The sequence below is a fragment of the Nematolebias whitei genome, chromosome 9 (assembly GCF_014905685.2).
Source record: "Nematolebias whitei isolate Nwh7 chromosome 9, NemWhi1, whole genome shotgun sequence".
In the NCBI taxonomy this organism is placed as follows: Eukaryota; Metazoa; Chordata; class Actinopteri; order Cyprinodontiformes; family Rivulidae; genus Nematolebias; species Nematolebias whitei.
The window spans coordinates 34,003,833-34,019,327 of NC_056506.1; the positions used below are offsets into that span (position 1 = coordinate 34,003,833).

The following is a 15,495-nucleotide window of genomic DNA, read 5'->3' on the forward strand; positions in this document are numbered from 1 at the left end:
CCAAATCATAAAAAATAAAACAAATTCTCTTAAACTTTAGCAATCAGTGATAAGAGTGAAAATGTCCAGAACTGTGGCCCCTCAAATAACCAATATGATGCCAGAGCTGCCATCGTTCTGTTTAAACAAGGTAAACAACGATTCAAGGTTCTTTGTCATTCGCATCACATGTGGTACATGAGGTGGAACAAAATTGCGCGGTCCCAGTTACACACATAAAACAGCAAAAAATATAAAGTATAACAAGAAACGAATCTCTAGGATATACACCAAGACACTAAACATTAATAATGTAAAATAATATGGTATATTAAACAGCAGCCCGATGGTGACACACAAAAGTCTAATGAGAAATGTTGCAGTCAACCAGCACCGCGTCTCTTGCATAAGGAGGCTGGAGAAGTTTTGGTCATGAATTAGTTAAGACAATTAAGACAAATAACAAGAGTTTGATCAGTTAGAAACAAGGAAGTCTTGCCTGTTTTGGAAGAATGAGAAGATTCTGCAGAGGCAGATGAAAAATTAAATTAATTGACAGATGTTCTGAGAAGTCCTCATTAGGGGTTACTGAACTGTCATCTGTAGAGCTTTATTTATTTATTTATTACATAGTTTGATGTTGGGTCATGCTACTCTCTGAGTGATCTAACTTTCCAGCCAAGACCAAAGTGCTGATTGTCTTGTCCTTTGTCTGACGAGCCTTGTTTAAAAGACGGTCTCAGGTTGCACAGGATCTGCCACTTGGAATAGTTCCATCCCTGGAGGAATTCCTGTTAAACACTTGGGTAATAAAGTGATAAAAAACAAGCTGGGTTTTGCCTTTCTTATCTTTATATAATAACATTAAATAGCATGTGAATGAATATAAAATAGTACATGAAAATGGAAAGAATCATAAAATAAGACCAAACATGTATGTGTAACCGCTGCTAGGCTGCAGGTAGCTGCTCACTGAGTTTCCTGCTGATTAAAAATCATATATATGTAGAAAAACTGTAGTATTGATCTGCTGGGTTCTGGTGAGATCGAATCCAGGATTGCAGAGAAACACAAGTAGCTCAATATCCTGATGCATGCTCAAGTAGCTCAAGTAAAAAAATAAAAAAAACTTGAAATGTATTAAAGAAAAAATACTGATGCAATAATTACAAGAAAACAAGGAGACGCTGAGGAGAACCATACAGGCATGAAGCACGATGGCAGACTGATGAGTGAGAGGAAGAGTAGAGTTTAAATGGATGTGAGGAGTGAGTTCATGTCAGAACAGCTGAGCCTAATGAGGAGCAGGTGAGGATCACCTGAGGAGAAGAGCTGAAGGAAAAGTCCTGATGGCACCAAAAACACCGGGAAAAAAACTGAAACACTGAAAACAATCAGAGACATATAACGAGAGGAATGAATCCAAAAATAATAAACAGAAAAAGCTACAAAAAATGAAATGACACAGATCCTTACGTAATGCTTAAAAATGATGTCAGCCCAGATTGTTAGCATATTAAGATGTACAGCAAACTGGATCACAATATAAATTAACCCACTACAGTAATTTAGGATTGACAAAGCTGCAAAAAGGGATCAAAGGCATTATGATGCAATATATATAATGTATATCATGGAGGTGTCCTTCCAGTATGAGTTTAGTGAATTTATTTTGTGTAACATCAAAGATTTTGTGAATGTTTTTTTTTTTTTAATTATATAACTGAACTCATGATGACTTTTTTTGCTCAGTCTATTTTTTTATTTCTAAAAATAGGGAGTCTGACCACATCATACAAATCTGACCCAGCACTTTTCTTGAACAAGCTTTTTATGTTTCGGTGTTTCTGCTTTCAAGCGTACGTGGTGAGACGAGCAGATGGAAGTGGCAGAGGGAGTTTTTTGCCGCCTCCTATATGTTAGGTGAACGATAAGCATGAAAGATCTCATTAGCTGAGAAGTTCTGTGTGATAGATGGAGCAGGTTTCACAGAACCAACTGGTAATTAATCACTAATGTACATTATGTGCTCAACAATAACGGCACAGATGAGCTGTTTTCAATTCTGCTCAGTTCTTTGCATCAGTTCTGGATGGGTTTAAATAATTAATGATTCAAGCATGAAGGACTTGACAGAGTGGGAGTTTCCTGATCGAAGTTCAGAGACAAAACTCTCATATTTGATGTTGCATGTTAGAAAACAGAGCACCCTCTGTTGTCCACTTCTCACTGCAGAATGTTACCAGTCAGCTTGTGGTTGCCTACGGAAACAATCAGATTAATTCACCGCCACGTTGAATCATGATTTTATTTCTGAGAACAACTTTTTAATGCCTATTTTGTCTTTTTGATGTGTGTTTCTCCCTCAGGAGATCCAGTCTGGTGATCACCACAAAGCTCTACTGGGGAGGAAAGTAAGTGTGCACTTGTTTTTGTTTTTCTAGCCAGTGGATTTTCCATCTCAGATCATCTGACTCACGACTGGTCAGACGTAAAATTTCCGCCTCCAGCTGCAGGGAGCATGACATAATATTAGACATTCTGAAGCAAAACCCAGGTACAAGTACAAGCCACTCAAAAATATTAAATAATAAATGTCTAATTCCCCTCTCCATGTTATGGTAAATATAAACCTCAGGGATTCATTAAGTGGAGCATCTACCACATGTTTCCTCTGATTTTTTAATCTTATGAAACTCAGTTGGGAGTGGCACGGTGGCTCAGTTGGTAAAGCTGTTGCCTCTCAGCAAGAAGGTCACCGCATCGAATGCAAGCCAGGGATGTTTCTGTGGAGTTCTCTGTGCATGTGTGGGTTTTCTCCGGGTACTCCAGTTTCCTCCCACAGACCAACAACCAGCATGTTAGACTGATTGGTAACTCTAAATTGTCTCAAGGTGAGAGTGAGAGTGTGGATGGTTGTTTGTCTCTAAGTGTCCCTGTGATGGACTGGAGACATGTCCAGGGTGTCCCTCGCCTCTCGCACTGTGATAGCTGGACATTGGCACAAGTGACCCCTGCAACCCAAAAAGTATGAAGCAGGTAAAGATAATGGATGGATCAGTTGAATTGAGTCCAAAAGGCAACATAGAGTTTCTCCAAAATCAATCTCTCTTGCTGCAGTCAAGATTTATGATGGCTTGGTTCGTGTCTCGAGTACCCAGACTCAAATGTTTTGGGCTGAATGGATCAGATCTTGGGGATTTTACTCAGTCACGTTCCATCGGTGTGGCCATGTATTTTGGATGTTTCGGAACCGAGTGGACCAACACAGACTCAAGGTAGATGTCATTAAGTTCTGCCTGTCCCCAAAACAACTGTGTGTTTATCTAAAGTTGGCTCCCTTGGCTGGCCTTGAAGGCCATCTTATCTGAATTCACCTGAAGTACATGTGATCTGATGCTCACCACCCCCTCCCTGAGGAATTTCCAACTGATAACCAGATGAACCAGCTGAATAAACTTTGTGTCATCATTTCTGGACTTGGATTCTCATAGACGTTATCAGACATTGACTGATTTTCCATCCTTATCAGAACTCTTGCAGTGTCCAGTTAACCACTGTGTTTGTCTGTCCAAACAGGTCTCACTTGTAAATGAGTCTTCAAGGCTCAATGTGATTTATCTGTTTAAATAAAGGTTGAATTAATTAATCTTTTAAACCTACTTTTAACTCAGGTGCATTTAGAGAACAATTTGTTCCCCAGATGAGCTGGCTGTGTTACTGCTGATAGTTTTGTCAAGCCTCTCAACACCCCAGCTTGCATTTACATATTTGATCGTTGCTTTCTCATTCTTGTTTGCACAAAAACAGGAAGGCTTGATAATAAAAAATGATAAGCAGCATTTTTTTATGCGTGAAAAAGAAGTCACACAAGCCAAAAACCATGCAACTGAGCAGGACCAAAGTGGAAGATCAAAGAGTAAAATCATAAAGTGACTAAAGTGATGCTGCTGAGGAAAAAGTGCCCAGATAGCTCCTTTTTATGAGGGTATATTTCAGACAAACCATCGCTGCAGCTGCTCAGAGCAGCACTCCTCTGAGGACCACAGAACTAGATGTCAGATAACATTTAGCTGCTCCACAGCCAGGTATCTCCCCCAGGACAGGAGTGTGAGGAAGCTAAAACATGACTAAAAAGAAAGTAGATATTGGACTTGTCACACAGACAGAGACGCAAGGACAGATTAGACAGGACAACTTCTGGTTTTTAAGTTTCTTCTTTCCTGTGGAGTTCCCTTCAGCTTTTAGTGTGAGCTTATGAAGCCCTAAAGTCCACATTATCTAGCCCAGAGACGACACTAATCCTAAAATACCTTAAAGTTTGTATTCCAGACTGTTCTGTTAAACTGTAAACACGCCTAAAGGAATTAAGTCTCTTCTGGTTTTTCACATGTGCACACAAAAATGTTTTTGTAATATAAAGTGCCAGAAATTCTTTCTGGAGACAGATGCAAACATTTAATAAACGAAGTGGTCATTGTAAACATAGAAATTTAAATGGGATTGTATTTCTCACAGGTGTGATAGATGTGCAAGGATAAATAATGAATTAGAGAAACTGCATTTCCTGCAAAAATGCAGCAAATATCCAGTGTGAATGCTTGTTGCTGAAGAACTTGCTGAAAAACAGCTGAAAATAGCTAAAACGATGCTGAAATGAAGCTGAAAAGGAAGAACAGGCAGAAGAAAGCAGAAAGAACACATATTTGCTGAATTTGGTTTAAATAAATAGAAATCAGCACAAAAATGAGTAAATTAACTCTAAAAGCTGAAATTAGCAACAAAAAAACTGAAAAGTAGCTGAAACGTTAGAAAGAAGCTTAATTATCAGAAGGAGGTGGACAGAACAAAAGTTTGCCCAGTTAGGCTGAAAAGAGCAGAAATTAGCACAAAAAAGTAGAAATTATCTGTAAAAAGCTGAAATTAGCAAAGAAAACTGCTGAAAACTAGCTAAAATAGCAGAACGAAGCTTAAATTAGCAGAAGGAAGTGGATAGAGCACAATTTTGTTGAGTTACCCTGAACAAAGTTTAAATGAGTGCAAAAAATGTGAAATTAACTGAAAAGGCTAAAAGTAGCATAAAACAGCTAAATAGTAGCTGAAATAACTGAAACTAGCAGAAATAAGCTGATAGGAGCATAATAAGCTGTAATTAGCATAATGAAGTTAGTTAGGCTGAAAGTAGCAGAAGTTACCACAAAAATACTGAAATTATCTGAAAACAGCTGAAATTAGCAACAAAAAAAGCTAAAAAGCTAGTTTAAAATGTAGAACAAGCTTAAATTAGCAGATAAAAGCAGAAAAATACATATTTGCCCAGTTATGCTTAAAGAAGCAGAAATGAGCACGAAAAGTGGAAATTATCTTTAAAAAAAGCTTAAATTAGCAACAAACAAAAAAAACAGATGAAAATTAACTAAAAAAGCAGAAAGAAGCTTAAATTACTGGAAGTGGAGAAAAGAAATTTTTGCTGAATTGGGCTTAAAAAAGTTTAAATAAATACAAAAAATGTGGAATTAGCAGAAAAGGCTAAAATGAGCATAAAACAGCTTGCTCATATATGCTGAAAGGAGCATAACAAGCTGAAATTATCAGAAAGAAGTTAGAAGATGCACAAAATAGTTGTAGTTAGCAGAACAAATATAAAAGGATAACAAAATAGTTGAAAAAACTGCTGAAATTAGCTGAAAATAGCTGGAAAAAAGTTTAAATTTACACAATGAAGCTGAAAGAAGCTGAACCAGAACAAAATGTGAAAGGAGCAGTAAAAGGTTGAAAACAGATCTAAAGATCTGAAGGATGTAAAATAGGCTCAATTCATTTTCTATGAGGAAAAAAAAGTGTCAGAAAAGGCTAAATATTTCAAACAGCTAAAGTTGCACCAACACCAAAAATCATAGCACCGTTATCCTGAATGAGCTGAACTTTTTGATTTATGATTTGTTTTTGAAATAGCACAAAATTGTGGAACGAGAAAAATGCCGAAAAACATACTGAAGAAAAATGGATCACAATAGTGTGAATGCCTCTTAAACATGTCAGTTCTGTTTTCAAAGACATTAACTGGGCAATACTTTCACTTTGAATTTTCTCTCTACAAACAAACACTGTATGCAGATTGTTCACCATACCGCTTGAAATTCTTATCTTTAGTGGTGATCATGTAACTATTTTCCAATGCCAAAGCTGAAAGGGTGATTATGTTTTTGTCAGTGTCTCTGTATGTGTTCATTTGCCTGTACACGTAGCAAAACATTTTATGAACCACATTGGAGAGATTTAATAAAACTCTCATAATCCAAACATCGAATGAATATCTAAAACTGATTAATTAACTTTTGTTGTTGTCTCACTTCAAAATGGCCCCCACAGCTAAGTGACATTGGCCAACACAAAAATAGCTCTAAAGTTGGTGTGGTAGTAGCTGAGAATGATTTGCAACACATACTTTAAGTGCTACACATAAAGCAACATATTTCCTGAAAACTTTGGCATTAACTGTCTATCAGTCTGTTAGCAAAATAGTTCATGAACCACTAGATAGCTGTTAGTGATGCTCTCAGAAAGAAATCATTGGATGATCATCTACAACAGTTTGGAGTCATCCCAATTCAAGATGGCCACCACGACTAATCAAACTTAGCCAGCCCAAAAATAACTGCAACTTAGTCAAATTTACAGAAATTGAACCAAAGTGTGTGTGGGAGTAGCAGATAGTCATCACCGATATGCAGCCTGAGTGCTAACAAATCTCTCAATGAATGTCACATGAGATGGTGCATCATGTTATTCACAAGGTTTGACCAAAACTGTGACAACTACATTTTTTTTTATCATGTAGGCAAATAATAGTGTGAATGTTTATGAAGCATTCACACTATTGTGATCTATTTTTCTTCCGTACAATTTTTGGCATCTTTCTCGTTCCACAGTTTTTGTGCTATTTCAGCAAATCATATATAAAAAGTTCATCTCTTTCAGGACAATCCTGTCCTGACTTTTGGTTTTGGTGCAACTTTAGTTTTTTTAAATATTTAGCCTTTCCTGCCATTTTTTTTTTTCCTCATAGAAAATGAACTAAGCTCATTTTACATCCTTCACATCTTTAGATCTGTTTACAAGCTTTTACTGCTCCTTTCACGTTTTGTTCTAGTTCAGCTTTTTCCACCTTCCTTGTGCAAATTTAAACTTTTTTCAGCTATTTTCAGATAATTTCAGCTGTTTTGTGATCCTTTTAGATTCTTTCTGCTAATTTCAGCTTGTTATGCTCCTTTCAGCTTATTTCTACAAGTTTCAGCTTTTTCTACTTTTTCATCTCCTATTCAGCAGTTTTTATGCTATTTAAGTTTTTTTCAGCTAATTCAATATTTGTTCCACTCATTTCAACATTTTTCAGACTAATTCAGCAAAATTCTGCTCTCTCTACTTCCTTCTGTTATCTTAAGCTTTTTTCTGCTTTTTAGCTAATTTTCAGCTATTTTTATTTATTTATTTAATTATGCTCATTTCTACTTTATTCATATAATTTCCACTTTGTGCTCTTGCTTCTTTCAGCCTAATTGGGCAAACATGTTTTTCTGCTTCCTTCTGCTAATTTAAACTTGTTCTACCTTTTCAGCTACCCTTTTAGCGTGTTTAGATATTCCGCTGTTTTCAGATAAATTCAAGTTTTTGTGGTATTTTTTGCTACTTTTATCCTAATTAAATTCTTTCTGCTAATTTCAGCTTGTTATGCTCCTTTCAGTTTATTTCTGCTAGTATCAGCTTTTTCTGCTATTTCAGCTATACTTTTTAGCTGTTCTGTGCTAAATTTAGCCTTTTCATCTAATTCCACTTCTTGGAGCTCTTTTCAGTTCCTTCCACTTCCTTCTGGTAGTTTAAGCCTCTTCCTACCTTTTCAGCTACTTTTAAGCTATTTCTTTGCTAATTTCAGCTTTTTTTTCTTAGATAATTTCTTAATTTTTTGTACCTATTTCTGCTTATTTAAACCTAATTCAGCAAATACGTGTTCTTTCTGCTTTTTTCTGCTAACTTAAGTCTTGTTCTTCCATTTCAGCTACATTTTATCGTGCTTTTTAAAAAAAAAAAATCTAATTCCAGCTGTTTTAGCAAATTCTTCAACAATAAGCATTCACGCTGCATTTTTGCAGGTAATCCAATTTATCTAGTTTTACTTTAACACTGTTATGAAGGGCAGTGGACAATCTGCATTCATTCAAGGAATGATAGGCCTTTAATATATTATGCCTGCTCTTGTCATTTATAATCGTCTACCTAAGCCCTACAAGTTGCAATCGTGTTTCTTCAGGTAACACGTTATTTTCTCTCGTCTTTCAGAGCAGAAACGGAGCGAGGCCTTAACAGAAAACACATCATTGAAGGTAACTCCTCTCCTCTGCTTTGACCAACACATTGCATCACACTGCAGCCCTTTAATCCTTTTCTTGAATTCCTCTTCTGCTTCTGGTTGTGCCTGTATCTCTTCTTAAGGCTGTGTTGGCAGAGATACATCAGACTTTGGCAGATGTTCTGTCTCTAACATCCTCCAAGGTTCATTTCTAATGATCTCTTGCCTCTTAGTGAGCCATAGTGTTAATTGCATTATCTGCTCCTCTTCTCTCCTCTGTTGGGTACTTTAAGACTAATTGAGGCCATGCTTAAGTATATAATGGTAAAACTTTCTCAACTGCCACCCCCTCCCTACCCATCTTTTCTAAAACCTCTGCACAGCGCAATGCACCTCCTGCAATGACTCAGCTCTCTCCCACATTATTAGCATTCTCGGCAGCCTCTGCAATGTTCTCCCCCCAAACCAGATTTGATGAATACACCTCGGAAAGAAGGGATGAGGACTCTGAAACAGACGGCTGCAGAGAGCAGGGGATGGACAGAGGGGGAGGGAAATGATCACTCATTAGCTGAACTCAGTTTGGTTGTAGATGACAGCGTTTGTGAGAGAAAGGTGTGACTTCTATCGAAGGTGAAGGCAGAGTGATAATGTTTTTGCCCACTTCTGTGTGTGCGTGAGTGTTCTTTGTCTGCACCATTAGTAAAATATCTCACAAATCACTGCTTGGATTTTTATGAAACTTTCAGAAAGTAATCAATGGATGTATTTCTACAACGGGTTAACTTTTGGAGTCAACTTGATTTAAGATGGCCGCCACATCAAAGCAATCTTAGCAAACACAAAAAGTCATATAACTCACATACTGAGCTGAAATCTTGCATGGTAGTAGCTGATCATCCGCCCAAACACATACTTTAATTGCAACACATTATGTGATATATTTGCTTAAAAGCATGGCATCAGTTGTTGAAGTGTGTGTCGAGAGATAGAATTATAAAGAATCACTGGATGAATTTCAGTGAAACTCTCAATTACAACTGATTAACTTTGGAGTCAGTCCAGTATGAGATGGTCATCTCATGCCACGTCATGATTACAAGCCTTCATGCTTATGAAATCCATATAAGATTCTTAACTGGAGTTAGTAGGAGAAATCGTATCTCTTCAGTTTTAACTTCTCTCCATTGGCTCCCTGTGAAATCCAGAATTTAATTCAGAATCCTACTTCTAACCTACAAAGCCCTCAACAACCTAGCTCCATCTTATATTACACATCTTATTGTTCCATATTTTCCTAACAGAGCACTTTGCTCTCAGACTGCAGGTTTACTTGCAGTTCCTAGAGTTTCCAAAAGCAGAATGGGAGGAAGATCTTTCAGTTATCAGGCTCCTCTCTTGTGGAACCAACTTCCAGTTTCTGTCCGTGAGGCTGAAACATTGTCCAGTTTTAAGACTGGACTTAAGACTTTCCTTTGTGATAAATCATATAGTTAGTCGGCTTGTCATGCTGCTTTAAGCTTAGACTACTAGAGGACAAATTGACCTCATTTCCTTAAATGAATTGTTAAAATTGAATAGTTTTCATTGATAACTATTTCTCTCTTAATGTGATTCTTGACCTGCCATTGTGTATCTGTTCTTTTCAAACCCAGCCAGTCAAAGCAGATGGCTTCTTGTCTTGAGCCTAGTTCTGCTGAAGGTTTCTTTCTCATGAGGGAGTGTTTCCTTTCTGTTCAGTGCATGAGATGACTTCTGTTGTGACTTGGCGCTATATAAATAAACTGAACTGAATTGAAAACGGAAATAAAATAAAAAATCTGAGTGTCAATCAATCGTCATGTGAGATCTTGTAATATCACAAGATTACACGTATAGGTTGAAGGTTTCAATAAAATGTCAAAATATGCATATCTAAAATAAAACATGCTTTTATCACATCCTTTACAGAACACACTTTAAATACTTGTTTAAGTCTAGATGTCCGTAGAAAACCTTTTGTTGTTCTCCATTCCTAAAATAGACTTCCTTCACAGCCCGTAAACTGCAGCTAATCCAAGCGACAGCTGGAGCTGCTGGTGCTGAAGGTGCAGACTCAGATTAAGATCCGTGTAAAGGATGTTTCTGTGGAGGTGCAGGAGACACGAGGAGGTATAAGTACTTCTAACAGTGGTAGGAAGCAAATTTCTCAGCTGGGATTAACGAGTGATGATGAAGCCTCTGGCACTAATCTGTAACACACACACTCTCATAAACACACGTCTTTATTTCTCTGCTGTTCTTTCTCAAAGTCTCCTGTGTGCACTGTTCACTTCTCATTTGGTCTCATTTGCATGAAAATGGAGGCTGATCTGCTTGAGCCAACATTTCTACTGATCTTTCCTCTTCTGTTGGTCTGAAGGTGTTAACTTCACTCAGACACCAACAGCATGTATTACTGCCTCGAGAACAAAGCATTCAGCACTTAAATTTTCATCACGTAGGCTCATCTTCAATTGATTATTGGTAAAAATAATTCTTAAATCGTTATAATTTTACACAATGACTGCCTCTAAGCAATGAAAGTGGTATTCCTTTTAGGAATGCATGCCAAACCTTTGAACAAGGATGCTACCACTACTACCAAATACTACCACACAAGCTTTGTCCTGTGGTTCATGAGATATTTTACTATCATGTCAAACAATCATGCGCCCACAGGAAGTTAAACTGATTATTTGCATTCTTCTCGTTGAAGGTTTAAAGGGTTCCCTCCAAAGGATGCAGCTGGAGTATGTGGACGTGGTCTTTGCCAATCGGACAGACAGCAACACTCCCATGGAGGGTAAGTGTGGCTTCTTGTAACATGAGATGGTGAGAAATCCTGATGAGACCGCTGTGTGTGCCGGACCTGTGGCCCTTGCCATTTGGGTCAGGTGAAAGTGATTAATTCAGACCTACACACACATTAGCAAAGAATCTTGCCTCATTTCTTTTCTTCTATTTTAGTCCACTAGTCTTCGACTTATTTCTTTTCCGTCTCTGTGGGAATGTTGCCTCCCCCCCCCCTCTCATCAGAAGCAGGATTATCCAGCTCCTTTGGGAGGGGTTGATGTATTTTTGGGTTGGTCTCACTGGGTACGAACCCTGCTGTGTGCTGGATATCCACTTTTCAACTCTGTAGTGCAGCGTTTCTTACTTGATGCTCGCACATATTTCTTTGAAGCATTTCCAGTGTTTCTTTATTTACTCCTCTCTTCATTTTGTGTCTTTTCACACAAAACTCCCTCCACAAGTAGTTTCTTTTTTCCCTCCTGAAGGGATGGCATCCCATTGATCACCCAAAAATATTTTCTATTTGTTTCTTCTGTGCCCTCCCTGCTGCCTCCCCCGACACCAGCTGGCTGTGGGAGGCCAATCTGTCAACTCATTGTTCCAGGGGCCCTGCTATGAGAACCCCTCAGTCTCCTCCATTAAACTCTCTAATAAATCCCCCTGCGGATAAAGACACTATATTTACAAGTGATGAATCAAAATGCTGCCAGACTGATGGATTATTTGCTTCAGTCTGATGAGATGTTAGAAGCATTTACAGAAATTTATGACATAGAGGCATAAAAAAGCAAAATAATTAGTCAAGAAATAAAATTATAGTAATTAAAGAACCGGCATTCCTTCATTGAATGCATATTGCCCGCCATCTTTCACGCAGTTACAACAAAAGTTTCCTACAAAATATTGTGTTGTGCTTGGAGTATGTGTTGGAGTTGACTCTCAGCTACTACCACACAAAGTTTTAACTCAACCTCCGTAAAGTGGGCAGAGTTATAAGCATTTTTGTTTTCTAAAGTCTGTTGCTGTGGCCGCCATCTTGAATTAGGTTGGCTCCAAAAGTTAAACAGTTGTGGATGTACATCCAATGTTTATTTTCTGCTAATTTCATTAAAAGTGGTTTGTGATATATTTTGCTAACAGACACACAGGCAAAGATACAGTATTAGCCAACGCGTCTGCATTTCAACAGCAAGCGATAAATATAAAACCAGAAGATACAATTTCCAAAACCAAGTACTCTAAAATTTTAAAATCAACATCTAGTAAACCCCCCCAAAAATTGCTTTAAATACACAATGTTTAAGGTTTTGAAGGAAATAAAAATTCTAATTAAACAGAATATTAGAAATCAAATAAAGAAAACTTTAATTAGAAGCACTTACAGGATCACAAAAAGAGCAGAGTAAATGTGCTGATGGCTGAGACCTTTAAAAAAAAAAATCAACATTTTCATGGTTTGTTGTAGCAAAAGATGTTTAATAAAACTGGTTTTGAATCTTTGCAAGATTTTTAACAACAAAACAAAAATAACAAAAAGCTGGAAAACAGCAGATCCATAAACTGAAGCAGATAATCAAACAAAAGCTGAATCAAACCAAGGAGCATTTATACAGTGGAGGTGGTGATTAGTGAGTGAGTACAGGTGTATGGAGGGAGCTGGAAACCAGAATAGAGCTTTATGGATTAGGATGCAACAAAAGCAATTTAAAATACCCTCTAAATTTAATGAAATATTAGAAAACTAAAACAGAAATAAACTCAAAATACACAAAAAAAATTGCATTATAACAACAAATATGGCCTTTAAGAAATTTAGACATTTAAAAGAAAATGCTTCCTGTGTCTTCAACAAATTATAAAACATTTGTTCGTCAACACCCTTCAAATTCTGATGATTTTAAAAACACTTTTTCTAAAAACTTTAAAATGCTGCAACCTCATGGTTGTAATGAGTGTTGGAGAAAAATATTCTTGCGTATCTTAAAAAGAACCACACTTGACAGCTGGAGAAGCTTTTTAACCGGTATTTACATGCAAGGTCAGATTTTCTGGACAGGTTACACAAATATACATAAAGTACACACGTGAAGACCAGTCACGAGTATCTTCCTCGAGCCATTTTCTCCGCTTGCTTTTATATCCTTATCAGTTCAGCCGAGTTCACAGAACACAGAGCTTGCTGCAGCCTCAGCTTCTCATCCAGCTCCCTCTGCTGTCCCAAACATATGGTTCATGGGCAGAGTTAAGATACTCAGCCCTAGTAATAAAAACGCCCATAACCTTTGATCAAAAATTTCTTAACAATGATTAAATGTCACGTTTTTAGAATTGGCCATTGTTAAACCTAAAACTGTACTGAAGCCACTTCTTACAACCATGAATAAGAGTTAAAGTATACAGTATATACATATTTTAAAGCCTGTTGCATATCTCAATATGGTGACTGAACTGTTGTTTTAGAGAGTGTCTATATGGTTGAAAATGTTTTGTGTAAAATAATACCAAAATATGTGAATCCTAACTTTACGCCCTTCAGAAATCATGCTGCTATATAACCAAGAAAAGGCAGCTAGAAAGCAAATGAACATATTTCACTTTAGCGTCATCATCCTTATTAAAGGAGCTTATGCCTTACCATAAATCAGAGCGGTTTTAACTTGAGTGTGTCTTTGTGTGAATAATAAGGAGTCTTGCTGTGCATCAGCTCTGTAATGTCTTTGTTTCTCTTGCTAGCTGTATTTTGATGAGTTTGTGGTTTCCAGTTCAACTGGCTGAAATTTAAGCTGGTAAAACGTCAGGTCAGTGCAAGAGGACGATTAAGTTTGCTACGTTTAATTTAAAAAAACAGGACGAAAGGCACAATGAGATTCTAAATGGTGCAGCTCTGTGCATTTGCATGTTTTTGTTACTTTAACCTCTTCCGACTTCATGTGAGACGACGCGTGTCGCCTTTGGTACAACAAAGTGATGTCATCGCAGCAGAGTCCGTCTTTGTTACCGTCACTGCGTCCTCCTCCGATGGCCTCGTTCTTCTCTACTTCCTCACCGATCTCCTTTCGCTGCGTGTTCCGTTTATTTTTTTCTGTAGAAAAGCGTACAACCTCCTTGCAAGACTCCTGCTCCATCTCCTCTGCTCTTTGCCGTCTGAGCTGTAAGTTACAAAGTTTTCCATCATGCTGGCATTAAAATCTGTTTATAAAATACTCCTCACAGTCTATACGATTAGAAGGTGCCTCCAGGAGGAAAAGCCGAGCCATGTCAATTTGTTTTATTAATAGGTGCACAAGCAAACCTGTCAAGGCCCTGCACAATGTTAGCCATTCATAATCTGATTTTAGATAAAGAACAGAATACAAAGGCTGAGGCACAAAAACTGGATCAATAAAACAATTCTAAATCCCTCTCAGGGGATCAGCTTCCTTCTTTTTCCATCAAACCCTTCTTTCCCACGACCACAAAGCTGATTCCAGGCATCCCCAGACACTGAAAATCCTCTACGGCGTAATATATTGATGACCGCTTCATATGCACGAGGAATAGAAACAAAGTCTCACAAAGCAAAAGCACATCCAAAACACCTCTCACAAAGACACGCTGACATCCACAGAGACGCCTGCCAGGACTGATATGGATTTCAGCGTGAGCGTTTCCCGTTCTCCTCTTTCTGCTGCACTCTTTCAGAAGGAGCGGTGTCATACCTGCAGACTCAGAGGCGTGTTGCTGAGGTGAGAGGGCTCAAGGTCAGGCAGACTCTGGCTAACAGCCAAAACGACTTCCTCTTAAGTGAATGCACGGGGATGAGCGAGACGAGTGTTTTATTCGTTCCTCTCGTCGTGAGCTTTTGCACTGTTGGATACGAGCAATGGAGTTTTAGTTTTATAATGAGTTTAATATGTTGGATATTCCTGAGCTGTAGTCTCAGTTTGACTTCTGGCAGCAGAGTTGAAGTTTAATCTGGTGAAGAGACTCTCTCACTGGTACATTTTCATCTTTAAATCACTTCTTGGTCTGCTGCCTTCATACATCTCCTCCTACATGTCTCTGCGTGAGTGCAGCTACGGAGTGCGCTCTCAGGACATTATTACCTGCAGTGTTCCCTCAGTGAGGACTGAACTAGGCAAAAGGGCCTTCTCCTACTCCGCTCCTGTTTCCTGGAATATCTTACAAAAAGATTTGAAGCTCTCGACCTTGACCTCTCTAAGTGACTTTAAGAATCTGTTGGACTCCTGGCAGGGACCAATGCAGACATGTTCCTGTTTTTAGTTTTATACATTTGTCTCGGAATCTAGCAGTTTTTTTGGTTTTGTTACCTTTTTCCTTTTAGCCATCCTATTTGTTAAAAAAAAAAAAAAAAA

At 37.9% G+C, this 15,495-nt stretch overlaps 1 protein-coding gene across 1 annotated transcript in view; it reads left to right on the top strand.

The window, feature by feature from the left end:
- kcnab1b (potassium voltage-gated channel subfamily A regulatory beta subunit 1b) overlaps positions 1 to 11,322 on the top strand; it is a 40,327-nt gene extending 29,005 nt beyond the window's left edge. Inside the window, exons 6-9 of the mRNA XM_037681330.1 lie at positions 2,349 to 2,393; positions 8,317 to 8,360; positions 11,064 to 11,150; positions 11,315 to 11,322. Coding sequence (XP_037537258.1) covers positions 2,349 to 2,393; positions 8,317 to 8,360; positions 11,064 to 11,150; positions 11,315 to 11,322 — 184 coding nt within the window. The remainder of the gene's footprint in view (positions 1 to 2,348; positions 2,394 to 8,316; positions 8,361 to 11,063; positions 11,151 to 11,314) is intronic.
- The last annotated feature ends 4,173 nt before the right edge of the window (positions 11,323 to 15,495 follow it).